Genomic DNA, 15,762 nt, shown 5'->3' on the forward strand with positions numbered 1-15,762 from the left:
GTGATGTAGACACAGAGGCCTGTGGGCTCCTCAAAGAGAAAGGGAAAGAAGTACTAGGTTCAGGATGAAATAAATGATACAAGTTTTCATTGTTGTCATTGTTGTTGTTGTATTTTTATACGTAGTTAGCAATTAAAATGATTGTATGTGAACCTCATATTCAGGAATCACAAATTTTAAAATAATTAGGTTCAATAACCTACAGTTATTGCTATGAGCAGTTCTCATGCAATGAAGGAATCCCTTATTTTTTGGAGATGTTTTTGAAAACCTAATTTGATTTACACAAATTTATGAGTATTTCTAAACAAGAAAAGGTTGCCTTTATATCTTCTTAGAAGCTAAATATTGGTTTTCTAAGGAAATAAATATGATGAAAAGAAAAAAAAGGAAAACCAAGGACAAATTGCATTGTTCATATAAGGAAATGAAGGAAAACTAAACATGTGACTCATCAATATAAACGATATGCCCAGTGAAGGAGGGCAATGAATATGTAGTTTCTATGTAGCTCAAAAATAGTGTTTTTGCTGGAAAGTGATTTGTGTAAAATCGGTATAATCAAGACCTGCACTGTCTACTTTATTCCTCCTTTTCTAAGTTTGGCTCAATTCGCATCCCCCCACAACCCCATACTTTTATGTGGCAAAACATATAAAACATGGCTTCCCAGGGGGTGCAGTGGTAAAGAATATGCCTGCCAATGCAGGAGATGGAAAAGATATGGATTCCATCCCTGGGTCAGGAAGATCCCCTGGAGTAGGAAATGACAATCTGCTCCAATATTCTCACCTGGAAAATACCATGGACATGGGAGCTTGGTGGGCTACAGTTCATGGGGTCTTAAAGAGTCAGACACAATTGAGCGACTGAGCACACAGCACACATACACATAACATATTGTGTAAATGACTATGAAATTTGGCTTTTCTCTGTGATTAAGAGGATTTTTATGTTGACTTGATAGAACTCCAGTTCTCCTCCATTTTTTCATTCATGGAACCATGGTAGGATATGGAGAAAAATTTATTTGTCCCCAAATGACAATGCATATAAGTCATAGAAGCATCTATTCCTACAAATGAGACGGACCAGGGGAATTATCTTGTCCAAAATTTTCCTGTAGAGATAAAGATGATCTTAGAATCCTGATGCCTATGGTAAAGAGGTTTTGTCTTTGCCTTTGTCTTTGGTGTAATGCAGCTTTATTTTTCTATGCACAGGAATACATGGACTCCAACAAATACATTGAACATCTGTTAAATCAACTTGAGGAGCAACACAGAAGTCTCTGGAGGTGAGTTAAATCTACTTCTTAACTTAATAGCTGCATCTATAGCTTTAATCTTGATCACAGAAGCATGGAGTTGGCAAAAGGTCTCTTCTTCTACTTGGTTGCCAAAAGCACCTTTGGGGGCAAAAATCAGCAGAGGCTACCTGAAGAGTTCCATTCCTTTAATTAAAGTAAAACAGTGGTGTCAAAAGTTGTCCTTGAGTGAAGGACCCGCTCAGAGATTGGAGGATGGTAGAAAGCATAACACTTGCCAAGGTCAAGGAATGCATTTGTCCATGGCCATGCAACAAACTTATATTGTAGAAAAGAAAGTGAAGTCGCTCAGTTGTGTCTGACTCTTTGCAACCCCATGGACTGTAGCCTACCAGGCTCCTCAGTCCATGGGATTTTGCAGGAAAGAATACTTGTATTCTTGTAGAAACTAGAACACAAATCCTCTGGCCTTTGCCTGCCTAAATATTATTTATGTTTTTCTATAATTGAAAGGCTGAGAACACTTCGGCTTAAAATTTCTGCTTCTCTTTATATTAAAAAATACATATTTCAAGAATGCTGTTGTATAGGTCCTCCATGTTTGGTTTGGTTTTTGTTTTATGTGATGGATTCTAACTCTAGGTGTGAAAACATCTGCAGGTAAATTGGAAAAAGAGGAGAGTATTATATAAGTTTTATATAGGTTTTCCCAAGTAACTCATTCCCTGAGGCTTCTAGGGAATGGAGATCATTGTGATAGGATTATCCAGATCTTTAAAGTCCATGTGGCCATGTTTTTGCCAGTGCTAGTATGGACTCTGAATTCCACTTAATAAATTCCTGTAGTTCTTGTTATCTGGAATAAATATGCTAGTGCTCAGTTACATGATACCTTACACTGCATCAGAATTATTGACTCTAATTAGCTTCTTCTCTAAGGTGTCAATAAGCCCCTAAAGTCCTTTATGTCTTATCTCCTCATGGCACGGAGGCCAGTTCCCCCTCTGTGAAGAAGTGAAGTGAAGTCGCTCAGTCGTGTCTGACTCTTTGTGACTCTATGGACTGTAGCTTACAAGGCTCCTCTGTCCATGGAATTTTCCAAGCAAGTGTACTGGAGTGGGTTGCCATTTCCTTCTCCAGGGGATCTTCCCGACCCAGGGATTGAACCCAGGTCTCCCGCATTGCAGGCAGACACTTTACCCGCTGAGCTACCAGGGAAGCCTCCCTCTGTACACAAAGACCTAACCCTGTGGCTTTCTTGCCCAACCTCATCCAAATCCATTTTACTCATTTGTCTGCTCTGCTGTTAGTTTTCCTACTAGGAAACATGTTGTTCAGTCTCTAAGTCATGTCCGACTCATTGTGAAACTAGAAAACATATCTGTGGTTATAGTAATAGACAGTATTCTATTTTTCTACCTAGAAAAAAATTGCTAATAGGATACAACAAAAATGTACAATTTTTAAGTCCACTTGTCACTAAAAGACACATCAGTTAACTTTATATAACTTGATGCAATATTTGTTAGATTTGATTTTGAGATCTATAACTTGCTGATACAGTTTTCTTTTGAGAACCAGTGTGTACCAATAGCAATGTATTTATGGCTATATGCCTTTTAAATTATATTTTCCATAGATGTACTGCAAAGTATATTTAACTGAGTTGTAACATTTTCTTTAAACTATTTGTATAAAATAACTTCCCCCATCTTTCCAAAGAAAAATATATGAATGATGAATACCATCTGATGAATAAATTATACTTTATTAATAATTTGATCAGTGTGTTTTATATACATTTTTGAAGAGGAATAATAGTTTCACACATTTTTGAATCAAAAAAACCTGCTTGGAAAAGGATATTTTCCTGCTTTCTTAAGGAAGTTAATAAAAACCTTTGGTTTTCTATGATATGATTAAATTAAAATCTCATTTCAGGCACAGACATCACCTAACTTAAAGTAAGACCTCAGATTTTTGTGGGCAATTCCATCCATTTTCCTTCAGAAATAGAATTATTGCTAGTAAAGAAGCAAAGGCTTACCTATAGCATCACAAGATCTAATAGAAAAGCTTTATTTAAATAATAATAAAGGGCAATAATGATATTTGAATAGTCAGAATAACAGTGAGGAAATGGAAATGGTAGTATTGAAATGAAAATGAAAACCAATAATAGTAGATTTACTATTTATTGAATCATGAAATTATACTTGATTATATTTTGCAAACAGATCCTGACTGACTTATAGTGATAGGCTTTCTGATGCTTATTACAATATCACAAATTCAACTACAGCCAAATAGTTTATGGTGAACGGTTTATGAGTGACAGTGAGCAGTGGGGGAGTTTTTTTTCTGTTTATGATTGAATAATTAAAATGCTTTCTTGAGTTAAGGTAGACTCTATGATATGCCAAGGACCATATACACAAACACAAGCACAGCTAAAGTGTCTGAAGTCAAACAAACATTCCCATAATTCAGTATATATGTTTTCTGATTTTTATTGTGCATTTGATTTGTAGCTGTTACAACTTTCATGTAGCTGTTACAACTTTCATTGATGTTGATATTAACTAATGGTCTTCCATTTATGCCTAACCTATAACTTAAAAATTCTGAATATTTTTAAAAGATTATTTTGATGTGAACCATTTTTAAAGTCTTTATTGAATTAGTTACAATGTTGCTTTTTAAAAAAAATGTTTTGGTTTTTTGGCTACATTGCATGTGGGATTTTAGCTCCCTGACTAGGGATCAAACCCACACACCCTACATTGGAAGGGGATGTCTTAACCACTGGACCACCAGGGAAGTACCAACTTTGAATATTTTGATCTTCCAACAATAATAGTGGTCAGCATTAATTTATGGCCATAGTCTTTGAGGACTGATCAAAAGCAGAGAAGATATATGTCATACTGTTATTGCCTGTTGCTTAATGATAAAAGAATTGGACAAATGGTAGAAGATTGGATATAAGAATGAAAAGTCTTATTTTTGTGAAGGAATCTCATAGTCTTTAACAGGCTTTAGTCATTTTTTATAGCATAACCATGTGCTGTGACACAAATATATTGTTGTAATCATACTCTCAAGATAACTGGTTATTTTGGGGTCCTGTTTAGTACTGTGCTGAAATAGACCTATAATATACTCTAGGTTTTCAAATTGTTAAGGAATTTGTGGAGTGCAAATATAGCTGTCTGGCAAAGAGCATTTAGCTCAATTAATGTTTTGATACCAGCAGAAGAAAACTTCTGTGAATGTATCTGAAGAAGAGGGTGGATTTGGGATCTAGAACCTAGTCTAAGACTTGAGTACAAATCTGGGTGCATTTCAATTGCTCTGCCTCTCCCTGCCTGATAAGAAAAAATAAACATGCCCAGCAACAGCTTATTTATAAGTTGATATTGAAATGTGATCATATATTTTTGTACGTTTATTTGTTTTAATGAGGAAAGTTAAGATTAGGAGAAAAAGGCTCTTTTGTACTTAATGATTTTTATATCATCTGTTACTATTTCTGATTTGACTAAATATATCTGTGACTGACAAGAAGGAGTGTGAGAAAACAACTGCTGAGACTTTCTCCTGATATTTGACAGAAATCTTTATCCATTTGCAGCCTTAGATTAAGAGTTTAGAACAAACACAAACAGTTGGAAAATACAAATGGGATTCATGAATATTTATGGTGTTAATTACTCTTTCATGTCACATATGTGAAATTATGTATGACAAATAGAGGCAGCATAACACTCTAGAAATGGAAATAAGACTGGATTGGAGGTTTTAGAGACATAGACTCTGGTCCTGGTCTGTCCAAAGTGATTATTGGATAACATCTCTGAGACAGAGTTTCCTTAGGTATAAAAAGAACGTATCAATATAGCTAGTATTTAAGATAACTGAGCACTGAGATTGTATGAAGCATATAATATCTAAAATAGCATTACCGATATATAACATGCACTGATATGTATAATCTTTTTTCTCTAATACTTATACAGCTGGATCATGTAGAATTTAATACATGTCATAAAAGGCTTCAAAGAATCTGTGTAGAAATGCCTAATAGATCCCTAATGGCTTGTGGGGCTTCCCAGGTGGCTCAGTGGTAAAGAATCCACCTGCAATGCAGGAGATGTGGGTTTGATCCCAGGTCCAGAAGATCCCCAGAGAAGGAAATGGCAACCCACTCCAGTATTCTTGCCTGGGAAATCCATGGACAGAGGAGCCTGGTGGGCTATAGTTCATGGGTTGCAAAAAAGTCAGACACGACTTAGTGACTAAGCAACAACAGCTTGCCAGTGACGGAACCAGATAATGTCAAAGCATTCATTTCAGATTTTCAGAGTTTGAGTTAGAGTTATCAATAGCCTGTAAGTAAGTGAAGAATAAGTAGGTTTCAAGGCCAAAATTAAATGACAAGATCTGGTGAATGCACAGTGCCAATTTCCAACCGACAGATGCCAAATCGAAGTCTCATTTGAACAAGCTATATTTAGGCTAGAGTTTCTCAATTAAGGCATTCTTGACATTTGTGGACAAGGCACTCCACTACAGGGGGCACAGGCTCAATCCCTGGTCAGGGACCTAAGATCTGTCATGCTGCATGGTGTAGACAAAAAATAGAAACAAAGAAAAGATTTTAATTGTAGAACTACTCAGAGCCATTTTATTGCTAATGTGTTATGCATATCAAGTATAGACTATAAAATATAATTTTGACTTCTTAAAAAATATTCCCAAATCCTATTTTTCTTGGAGCATCTACTCTGACTAAAGGTCTAAGGAATATATTTTGTGAAATGGTGACTTATCTAGGTTGGTAGCCAAATATACAAAAACATAGTTGTACCTCTTTCTTCATCTTTCTCCCCTTACTTCACAGGTACAGGATGGGTACCTGTGAATGGTAGTTTGTAAAAAGAAGCAAATAGTGTGAAGAGTCTGGGCTGTTGATAAAAGAGGAAAGTCAACCCCAAGTTCTGAGGGGCAGTCAAAGTATCAATACTACCAGATTCCAAGAATCTGAAGAACCATTGATCACAAGCAGTGTTTGCCCTGGTAAAGCACAGAACTTGTGCTTCCCCGAGGAATAAATGTTGGTTGCCTACACCACCAAGAGGAAGAAAACACTTCACTGAAAAGCATGTAGAGATCTCTGGGTGCAATAAGAGTCCCTAAGATCCATCCTTCCAGCAATAAAATGATAGTTTCAGTGTATCCAAAATCCTTTAAAGTAGACTTTTGCATTCTGCCTTATTTGTGATTCTTAATATAAGGGAAGAGATAGAAAAAAATATTGGGGAAGAGCTTTGTTTTCATTCCCACCATGATTCAACATGCTGCCTACCTAAGCAGAGTGAAGACTGCCATGAAATGATGCACATCCCAAATAGTCTTCAGGTTCTCCATAATTTTGACATATTTATACATTTTGGGGTGAAGGTAATTGGCCCCAGTGCCTAAAATGTCCTTTAGCAGTAATCCCTGTTTCTGTAAAATGTAAGTGACATTAAAGTTGCTTATTGAGAGGCTACATGCTATCATTCTGTCTCTAGGAAAAGATCATCCTTTGCTAACATGTTATACAGAAATTGTCTTGTAGCTGTAAAATAGAGTTAAGAAGCAAAAGCACACACAGCCTGAGAAAAGTCAAGCCCAGAACTTCTTGGAGATTTGCCTTCTGTGTATTTTGGTTCTTAGAATCAAATTATCCAGGCATCTTAAGAATTAGCACGTCTCTATCCTCAAGGGGTTAATTTATGTAGACCAAAGTAATTCCAAGTATTACACAGGTTGCCTTTGGTATAATCATAGACTTCCACTGGGAGAGCTTAATTGGCAACAAGTAAAATTGCTCTGCATGAATTCTTAATGGTGGACACCAAATAAAATAAGAACTGTGATTTGTTTTTTAAAATCCCTTCAAGAGAAAAGGAGGCTACCTCTGGGGAATAGACTGTGTAGCAAACAAAGAACTCAGCGCTCTCTGCTAGCAATAAAAGCAAAAGCTCATGCTAAGCCCACAGAATAATAGTGTACGCTTTCCCAGCTCTGCATCTTTCTCTCTGCTGAGGTCAAAGGAGACCAGGACTAGCAAGCTTTACAGTTTCTTCCCCTTCTCTCTGCCCTTGGGCTGGATTTCTAGCATATATCTGCATCCTCGGGGCAAGTGCAAGCATCAGGCCACCCTGGGAACCCATCAATGTCACTTCTCAATTACCCACCAGGGGTTGTTCCAGAGATGCAGACAGTCTCAGACCCCTGCCAAGATAAGAGTCTTGCCTTTAAGTCATGCCCTCTGCCCAGCACAAGGGAGAATAAATCAGGAAATTGGGTATTGTCACATGCTTCAGTGGTTATGTCATCCCTGGACGGTGGTGGGGAAGGCTGTGGGCTAAGACGTATCCCCAAGGACTCTTATTATAGACTGATGGTGCTGCTTTAGGTAAACAAGGGAGCATGTAGGCTTCTTCTCAGAGCTTTGAGACTCTGGCTGAACTAACAGCTTTATCTTTAAGGTGACTTTTGTTCAGTAACAGAAGGGGCTAATAGAACTAAATCCAGAAAGGTATCCGATTGATTGGAAGATCGCCCAGGTTCATCATGCTTCATGCTTTGCTGCTCAGTTGTGTCTGTCTCTTTGCAACCCCATGGACTGCAGCCAACCAGGCTCCTCTGTTCATGGGATTCTCAAGGCAAGAATACTGAAGTGGGTAGCCATTCCCTTCTCCAAGGCATCTTCCCAACCTAGGGATTGAGCCTGGGTCTCCTGCATTGCAGGCCTGATTCTTTACCCCATAAGTCCCCAAGGAATCCCACTCAGGTTCATATTTGATTGATCAACATTATTGTTGATTTAGATGGCTGGTGTATGGTCTGCCTGTTTGTCTACTGTAAGAGTTGCCTAGTATTTGAATCCAAGTTATCCAAGGCAGAGATTACCAAAAATGCCAGAGTGAAACTCTATATTAACTTTATATATACATGATTTACTTATTAAACTTGTCCACCCTTAAAAGGGCTGTGCTAATCCATCAGAGAATATATTTAGGTCTCAATTGAATAAATTTATAAAATATAAACTATTTAAAACCATATGGGTTTTATCTTTGCCTATTCACTACAAATCTTGTTTGAGAGAAAAATTCACATCCATTTATCAAGACTGTTCCACCTCAGGCTAAGTGGAGGACTCTGTAAAACTCATTTTATGAAACCGTCCTTCAAAAGACCAAAGGTTTCCCCAAGGAGCTGATGGTTTGATCTGAGTCCTGAGTAGGAGCAGGTCTGGTAGCATGAGGACAGATGAAGAATTAGTTATTGAATAGATTGAATTTGGGCTGCCTTTAAGACCTTTGAGTATAACTATATGTAAGATCTTTGATGAGGGATTCAGGTCTAGAGCTCTTTATAGTTAATACGTAAAACACAATATAGATAGAGGCATTTGATTAACCTACAAAGACATAAAACTGCCCTCTGCTGTAACTGGGGACACATCCCCACCTTAAAGATGGATTTATTGCAGCCATGGGAAGCTTGAGTTGAATAATATTGTACAAGCAGGTCTGTAGAGGATCTGAAAATTATTCTACTTCTAGTTTAAATAGGTTTGTGCTCTTCAAGAAACACTCTTAAAGTGCCAAAGAATATTTCAACATCAATAAGATTCAGGGGTGACCCAGAGAAATTTACCACTATGTAATCTGAAAACATTTGACTTAAAAACACATTTGTTATTTTTAGATCCATGCTTATCTTAATATGACAGCCAGGAACCTAATGTGATTTATTTATGTGAAATTAAAATAAAAAGCCTCAAGCAAAAGGCATTTTGTAGATTTATTGGGGGTAATAAAGATCACAAATATTCCCTACTAAGTTGAAAGAAGAAAAACTCCAGCAGGCAAGGACATAAATGACCTACTCGACATAAATACATGTGTTGAAGCTGACATGCACCCACAGTAAAGAATGACAAAGTGCCTTTTTTTTTTTTTCTGGAAGGAGGAATAAAATGGGTAATTTACCATGGCCTCCTATTTAATTTTAATTTTAATGGAAAAAGAATCACCAACTTGTTAGTGTATGAGCATACTTGTGACTTCCCCCACCCCCAAAGAGATTGATTGTTAGGCTATAACTCTACATATCTCTCTACATGTGTAACTCTGGAGTTTAAAGAGTGAATTTATTTGTTTTTGCTTACCCTCAATTCTTTTAGTGCCTTCTGTATTCAGAGGCCTGGAAGGGAGTTCTAGAACCCATCTCCATCCTTCAGTTCTAGGGAGGGATGTTAGAGCTTCTATGAGAAGAGAAAACACAAACTGCACATCTCAATTCTACGCTGCTCCATTAGCCAGATTTTATTAGTAGAGGACATCACTCACGTAGACCCAAGGGAGGCACTGGTTCTTGCTCCATCCCTTTACTCCTCCCCCCAGTTAATGAGAAAGACACTTCAACAAAATAATCCAAAATGTAACATTGGCTCTATCCACACCTTAAATGACTTCTATACCAGTTCCAAGCATGAAGCTCTTAGTCACACACTGTCTTATTTTTTCATGCATGCTCATGCTCAGTAGCTCAATCATGTCTGACTCTTTGTGACTCCATGGACTGTAGCCTACCAGGCTCCTCTGTCCATGGAATTTTCCAAGTAGGAATACTGGAGCAGGTTGCCATTTCCTACTCCAGGGATCTTTCCAACCCAGGGATCAAACCTGCGTCTCCTGTATCTCCTGCATTGGCAGGCAGATTCTTTACCACTGAGCCACCTTATTCCCCTAAGGTCTTTGGCTTGTAGAACCAACTCTTCAGGTATCTCATCTCTCTCATAGCGCTTAGCATAAGACATCCAACTTCAAACCTAACACTTCACTTACCCTGAAAGCAGAGAGACAATTGGTTGTATGTTCTAATCATCTTTGTACCTAAGAGACTTAGCATGTGATAGGTCCTCAAAACACTTTTCTTAAGCCATTGAAAGAATTGATGTTGATTCAAGAAGAGAAATTATTAATGGTTCATGTGTTTATTAGGGATGAGTCTGCCTTTATTGGTGAGTCCATTGCAAGGAAAAGATCAGGCAAGCATAGCAAAAAGTCCTTTGTTTCAGTGCCGTACCAGTGCTAAAAGTGACCTGTAGTTTCAAGATAGTTCCTCTTAGCAAGATAAAGATGGGATACTTCATGAAGATGTGAACATATTGCTTTTGATATATAAAGCTAGGAAGAATGCTTGCTTCACCAGACTTTTATTTTATGCTTTTAAAAAATTCAATCATAAAATAAATTTGGAGACATGTCCTGTCTGCCTGTTGTGTCACTGGGCATTATAGGAAAGGTTCCAACCAGTAACAATAATCAAGTGTGTATTTCTGTCCATAATTTTATTCCCATTATCTACCAATTGTATCTTGGGCTACAAACAACATTTTCAATAGACACAATGAAAGAATTTCTCATAATTTTTAAAGAAAAGGACAACTAATACAATTATGTAAAGTTTAAAAATAAAATAAAATTAAAAAAAAAAAAAGAAAAGGACTAAGAGACTATGAGAGGTTAAAAAAAAAATTCCATGGTAAAAATCTAGGCCTTTGATAATTTATCACCTTGAATAAAATGAAAAAAAAATTGTAGAAAAATTGTAGACAATAGATTAAGTTACTTTTAAAGATAGAATTGATAAGATACACACTGCTGTACATAAAATATATAAACAATAATGAGCTTCTGTATAGCACAGGGAACTATATTCAATATCTTGTAATATCCTATAATGGAAAAGAATCTGTAAAAGTGTGTGTGTGTGTGTGTGTGTGTGTGTGTGTGTATGCCTGGAAAATCCCATGGACGGAGGAGCCTGGTAGGCTGCAGTCCATGGGGTCGCAAAGAGTCGGACATGACTGAGCGACTTCACTTTCACTTTCACTTTCATGCATTGGAGAAGGAAATGGCAACCCACTCTAGTGTTCTTGCCTGGAGAATCCCAGGGACGGTGGGGCCTAGTGGGCTGCCGTCTCTGGGGTCGCACAGAGTCGGACACGACTGAAGCGCCTTAGCAGCAGCAGCAGCAGCAGCAGCAGCGTATATATATATAGGTTTCCCAGGTGGCACTAGTGGTAAAGAACCCACCTGCCAATGCAGGATCCATAAGAAACATGGGTTCTATCACTGGGTCGGGAAGATCCCCTGGAGGAGGTAACCCATTCCAGTATTCTTTCCAGGGAAATCTCATGGATAGAGGAGCCTGGCAGGCTACAGTCCATAGGGTTGCAAAGAGTCGGACATGACTGAAGCAACTTAGCGCACACGCACACACACATACAAACATATATATATATATATATATATACACACACACACATATATAACTTTTATATATATATAAAAGCACACATTCATATATATATATAGCTGTATAATATATATAATACATATATTAAAAGTATATATATATATAATAGATGTGTACATATATATATTAAAAAACTGAATCACTTTATTGTACACCAGAAACTAATACCACATCATAAACCAACTAATACTTCAATTAAAAAAAAATAAAAATAGAATTGGGGCTTGGCCTGAAAGTCTATAAAGTGGTACTGGCAGAGAAGACCTTAGAATTTTGTTAAGATGGACACACACTTGAAGTCAAGGTCATTCAGCATAGATAACAATGACATGGGCTGCCAAACAGAGGGCACGTTTTCAAAGAATTAGTGGCATTAGTAGAAAATAAACAGATGAAAAAAGAGAGCAACTAACAGCCAAAAGTAAATTTCATTTTTATTCGTTAAGTGCTTTAGATAACAAATAAGGGGCACTTTTTATCTCCTAAAATGTTACCTCCAATCTAGTCCACCTGGGGTGGTATTTGGTGGCACACTGCTGCAATCAGGGTCTCTGTTCTGACTGCTTGGGGAATGTGCTGTCCTGTTGAGAACTTTTTCAAATACTCTCTGGTTCCTTCTCTACAATGTGAAGTTCATGTCCTGATTCTGACACTTACAGTATGGTTTCTGGAAAAGCCCTTTAGACATCCAGGGCCTTGGTTTCCCACTGATAACAAGACAGGGTTAATCAGTGATTTCAGCAGTCTTTTCTTTAAGGTTAACAGTCTGTAATTATTACCAATTACCTTGTAGGCCAGCTGAAGGGTTGAGTGATGAAGACAGAAGAGAAATGATAGATCCATAGAATTACTAAAAGTTGAAAGTGATAGAAAGTGACAGTTTTCCTTCTTGAAAGAAGGCAGCAAAGTATTTTTATATACCTGGTCTTCTCTCAGCTCTAACTCTTGGACTGTGTCTTGGCACTGAATCTTCCAAAGGTAGTAAAACAGCATGCTGGCAGACCCAGGGCACCAGAATAGAGTCAGAGTCTGTGACCACTTTCAAAAGGCTTTGCAGGAAATTGTTCTATTGAATAATGTTTAAGTTTCCACAGAAGCTATGAGCACAGCATGGTGGAAAATAAAATGTTATTTGCTCATTATATATTGAATGATGCTCATTACATATTGAAAAAATATGCCACTCTGAGGTTATGGTCCCTATTAAGGGAAACTGCACTGTCTTATGATGTCTCTTCAGTGCTCCCTAGAGATTCACAAAGTCATTGGCTAATTGAAAGCCAAAATGTGTATTTACCTGGATTTATTCATTTTTATTATCTAACTGATTTTCCTGTGTCTTGGCTTTGGAAATACATATCTGAGTGGGGTCAATTACAGATGGCCACTCTAAAGAGAAATTCTTTGGGTCAGATTCATAATTTAGGACTTTGGCCTTTGGAATCATTCGTTACCAAGATGACATAATTTAAACTGTACCAAAAGTTGCATCTATCCAAAAATATCTCTCCCACGGGACTGCCTGGAATTCTTATGCTTGAAATAAAAGAAATTGGGTGTCCAAAAAATCACCTCTGAAATCTGTACTTGCCACCTGAGGGGAGTTCTAGGTTTACTCTCTTAGCTCCTGGTAGTACTCACCAAGGATTAGTTTGCCAATTAGAGACCTGTGGATATCTGAGTCCTGGCTTTTTTTTTTTTTTTTTTTTTTTTTTTAGCAAAGTTAAGCTCAGCATATTTAGAATTGAAGAAAGTCCTAGTAGACATGTTAAGAGTACAAATCTAAGTATTTCTATTTCTAGCTATACATGTCCCTACCAACGCTGACCTTCTTTATTACTGATTATTCCTACACACACACTCCCTACTGTAAGTGTCTTATTCTAGACACACACATCCTTTAAGGGAGAGCAGAGATCAGTTCAGTTTAGTCACTCAGTCCTGTCCGACTTTTTGAGACCCCATGGACTGTAGCACACCAGGCTTCCCCATCCATCACCAACTCCCATAGTTTACTCAAACTCATGTCCATCAAGTTAGTGATGCCATCCAACCATCTCATCCTCTGTCATCCCCTTCTCCTCCTGCCTTCAATCTTCCCCAGCATCAGAGTCTTTTCCAATGAGTACGTTCTTTGCATCAGGTGGCCGAAGTATCGGAGCTTCAGCTTCAGTGTCAGTCCTTCCAGTGAATATTCAGGACTGATTTCCTTTAGGATTGACTGGTTTTATCTGTCCAAGGGACTCTCAAGAGTCTTCTCCAACACCACAGTTCAAAAGCATCAATTCTTCGGCACTCAGCTTTCTTTATAGTCCAACTCTCACATCCATATGTGACTACTAGAAAAACCATAGCTTTTACTATATGGACCTTTGTTGGCAAAGTAATGTCTCTGCTTTTTAATATGCTGTCTAGATTTTTCATAGCTTTTCTTCCAAGGAGCAAGCGATGGTCCTAATCTATTACAACTCAGCACCTGGATTCCTCAGCCTCAGTCTGCCCAGGCTCCCTTTTTTTTTTAATTCACTCTGAATTTGAGATTATACCACATATGTCCACATAATTGTTTACATCTAGCAAAAACTCCAAAATTATTCCACATACCTCAGTTTTTATCCTATAGATATTTTCAGCACCTGGTCTTCTATTTCTATATCAAATGGTGGCTAAGCATAGCGTTGAATATAATAGGTGTTCAGCTAACACATACTAACTGATATTTCTTTGACAGGAGAATTGAAAGTTCTGTTCTGTACTGTGGCTGATAATACTGTATCAAGAGTATTTATTTCAGATGTCAGTTAAGAACATTTGAAACCAGAGAGTATCTGGAAGGTCTGAAGGAATTTCAGATGTTTAACTTGATACATAGAGAACTAAGAGAACTACTGTATGACTCAACAATTCCACTCCTGGGTATGTATCCAAAAAACAAAACAAAACCATTAATTTGAAAAGATACATGCACCCCAATATTCATGGCAGAATATGGCTGTCAAGATATGGAAGCACCCCAATTGTACATCAATAGATGAATGAGTAAAGAAGATGGTATGTGTGTATACACACACACACACACACACACACACACACACACATATATATATAGACAATGGAATACTATTAAGCCATAAGAAAGAATTCAGCCTTGCCATTTTCAGCAACATGGATGGCTTTGGAGGGCATTACGATAAGTGAAATAAGTCAGACAGAGAAAGGAAATGCTGTATGCTATCACTTACATGTGGAATCTAAAAAATATAACACATTAGTAAATATAGCAAAAAAAAAAAAAAGCAGACTCATAGATGTAGGAAACAAACTAGTGGCTACCAGCTGGGGTGAGGAAGCGGGGAGGGGCAAGATACGGGTGGAAGATTAAGAAGTATAAACTATGATGTATAAAATAAGCTACAAGGATATTGTATGCTACAGGAAATACAGTGAATATTTTATAATAACTCTACACGAAGTGTAATATTTAAAAACTATGAATCACCATATTGTATACCTGTACTTCATATAATATTATACTTCAATTATACTTCAATAAAAAACAACTGCAGTGAGTTATCTTGTGGAGAAGGGATCAGCAGTATCCTAGGATATTCAGGAGGGCAGGTACTAGTTAACCAGTTGCCTATGTTAGAACCTGAGGGATGGCAACTCAGGGCTAAAAAGAAATGTTCTGATACATTCTGTTCTCTAACACAAAGGAGGGTGTTTGGGATAGTGAGCTGTGTGCCAGTACAAGTGTCCAGGCAGAGCCTGGGTGACCGTCTTTCAGAGGTCGTGTCCGGGGGATTCTCCTTCAGTGGATGGGGAGAGGTCAGGTACCTTTCGTGTTGGATAACTCATCATGCAGCTTTTACTCTCTGGCCCCAGTACCACCATCAGCGTCTCTATTTGTAATGACTATTTCCTCATCAGCCCTTTAAAATATTGACAGTTTGATCTGTTTGACCTCAGTCTTCACTTTTCCAAAGGAAGCAGATTTGGTTCTTGCATTGCTCCTCATACAACTTACATTACAGACCCCTCTTACACGTGGCCACCTATGTGATTTATTTTAGTTTGTCAATATTCCTCTGAATGTGTGGGCCTCTAAT

At 37.7% G+C, this 15,762-nt stretch overlaps 1 protein-coding gene across 7 annotated transcripts in view; it reads left to right on the forward strand.

The window, feature by feature from the left end:
- Positions 1-15,762, forward strand: part of NCKAP5 (NCK associated protein 5) — a 1,211,030-nt gene that overhangs the window by 453,321 nt on the left and 741,947 nt on the right. For all 7 annotated transcript variants that reach the window (XM_070799923.1, XM_070799938.1, XM_070799949.1 and 4 more), the window contains one exon: positions 1,224-1,297. In XM_070799923.1, coding sequence (XP_070656024.1) covers positions 1,224-1,297 — 74 coding nt within the window. The remainder of the gene's footprint in view (positions 1-1,223; positions 1,298-15,762) is intronic.

This window comes from Bos indicus, chromosome 2 (assembly GCF_029378745.1).
Source record: "Bos indicus isolate NIAB-ARS_2022 breed Sahiwal x Tharparkar chromosome 2, NIAB-ARS_B.indTharparkar_mat_pri_1.0, whole genome shotgun sequence".
NCBI lineage: Eukaryota > Metazoa > Chordata > Mammalia > Artiodactyla > Bovidae > Bos > Bos indicus.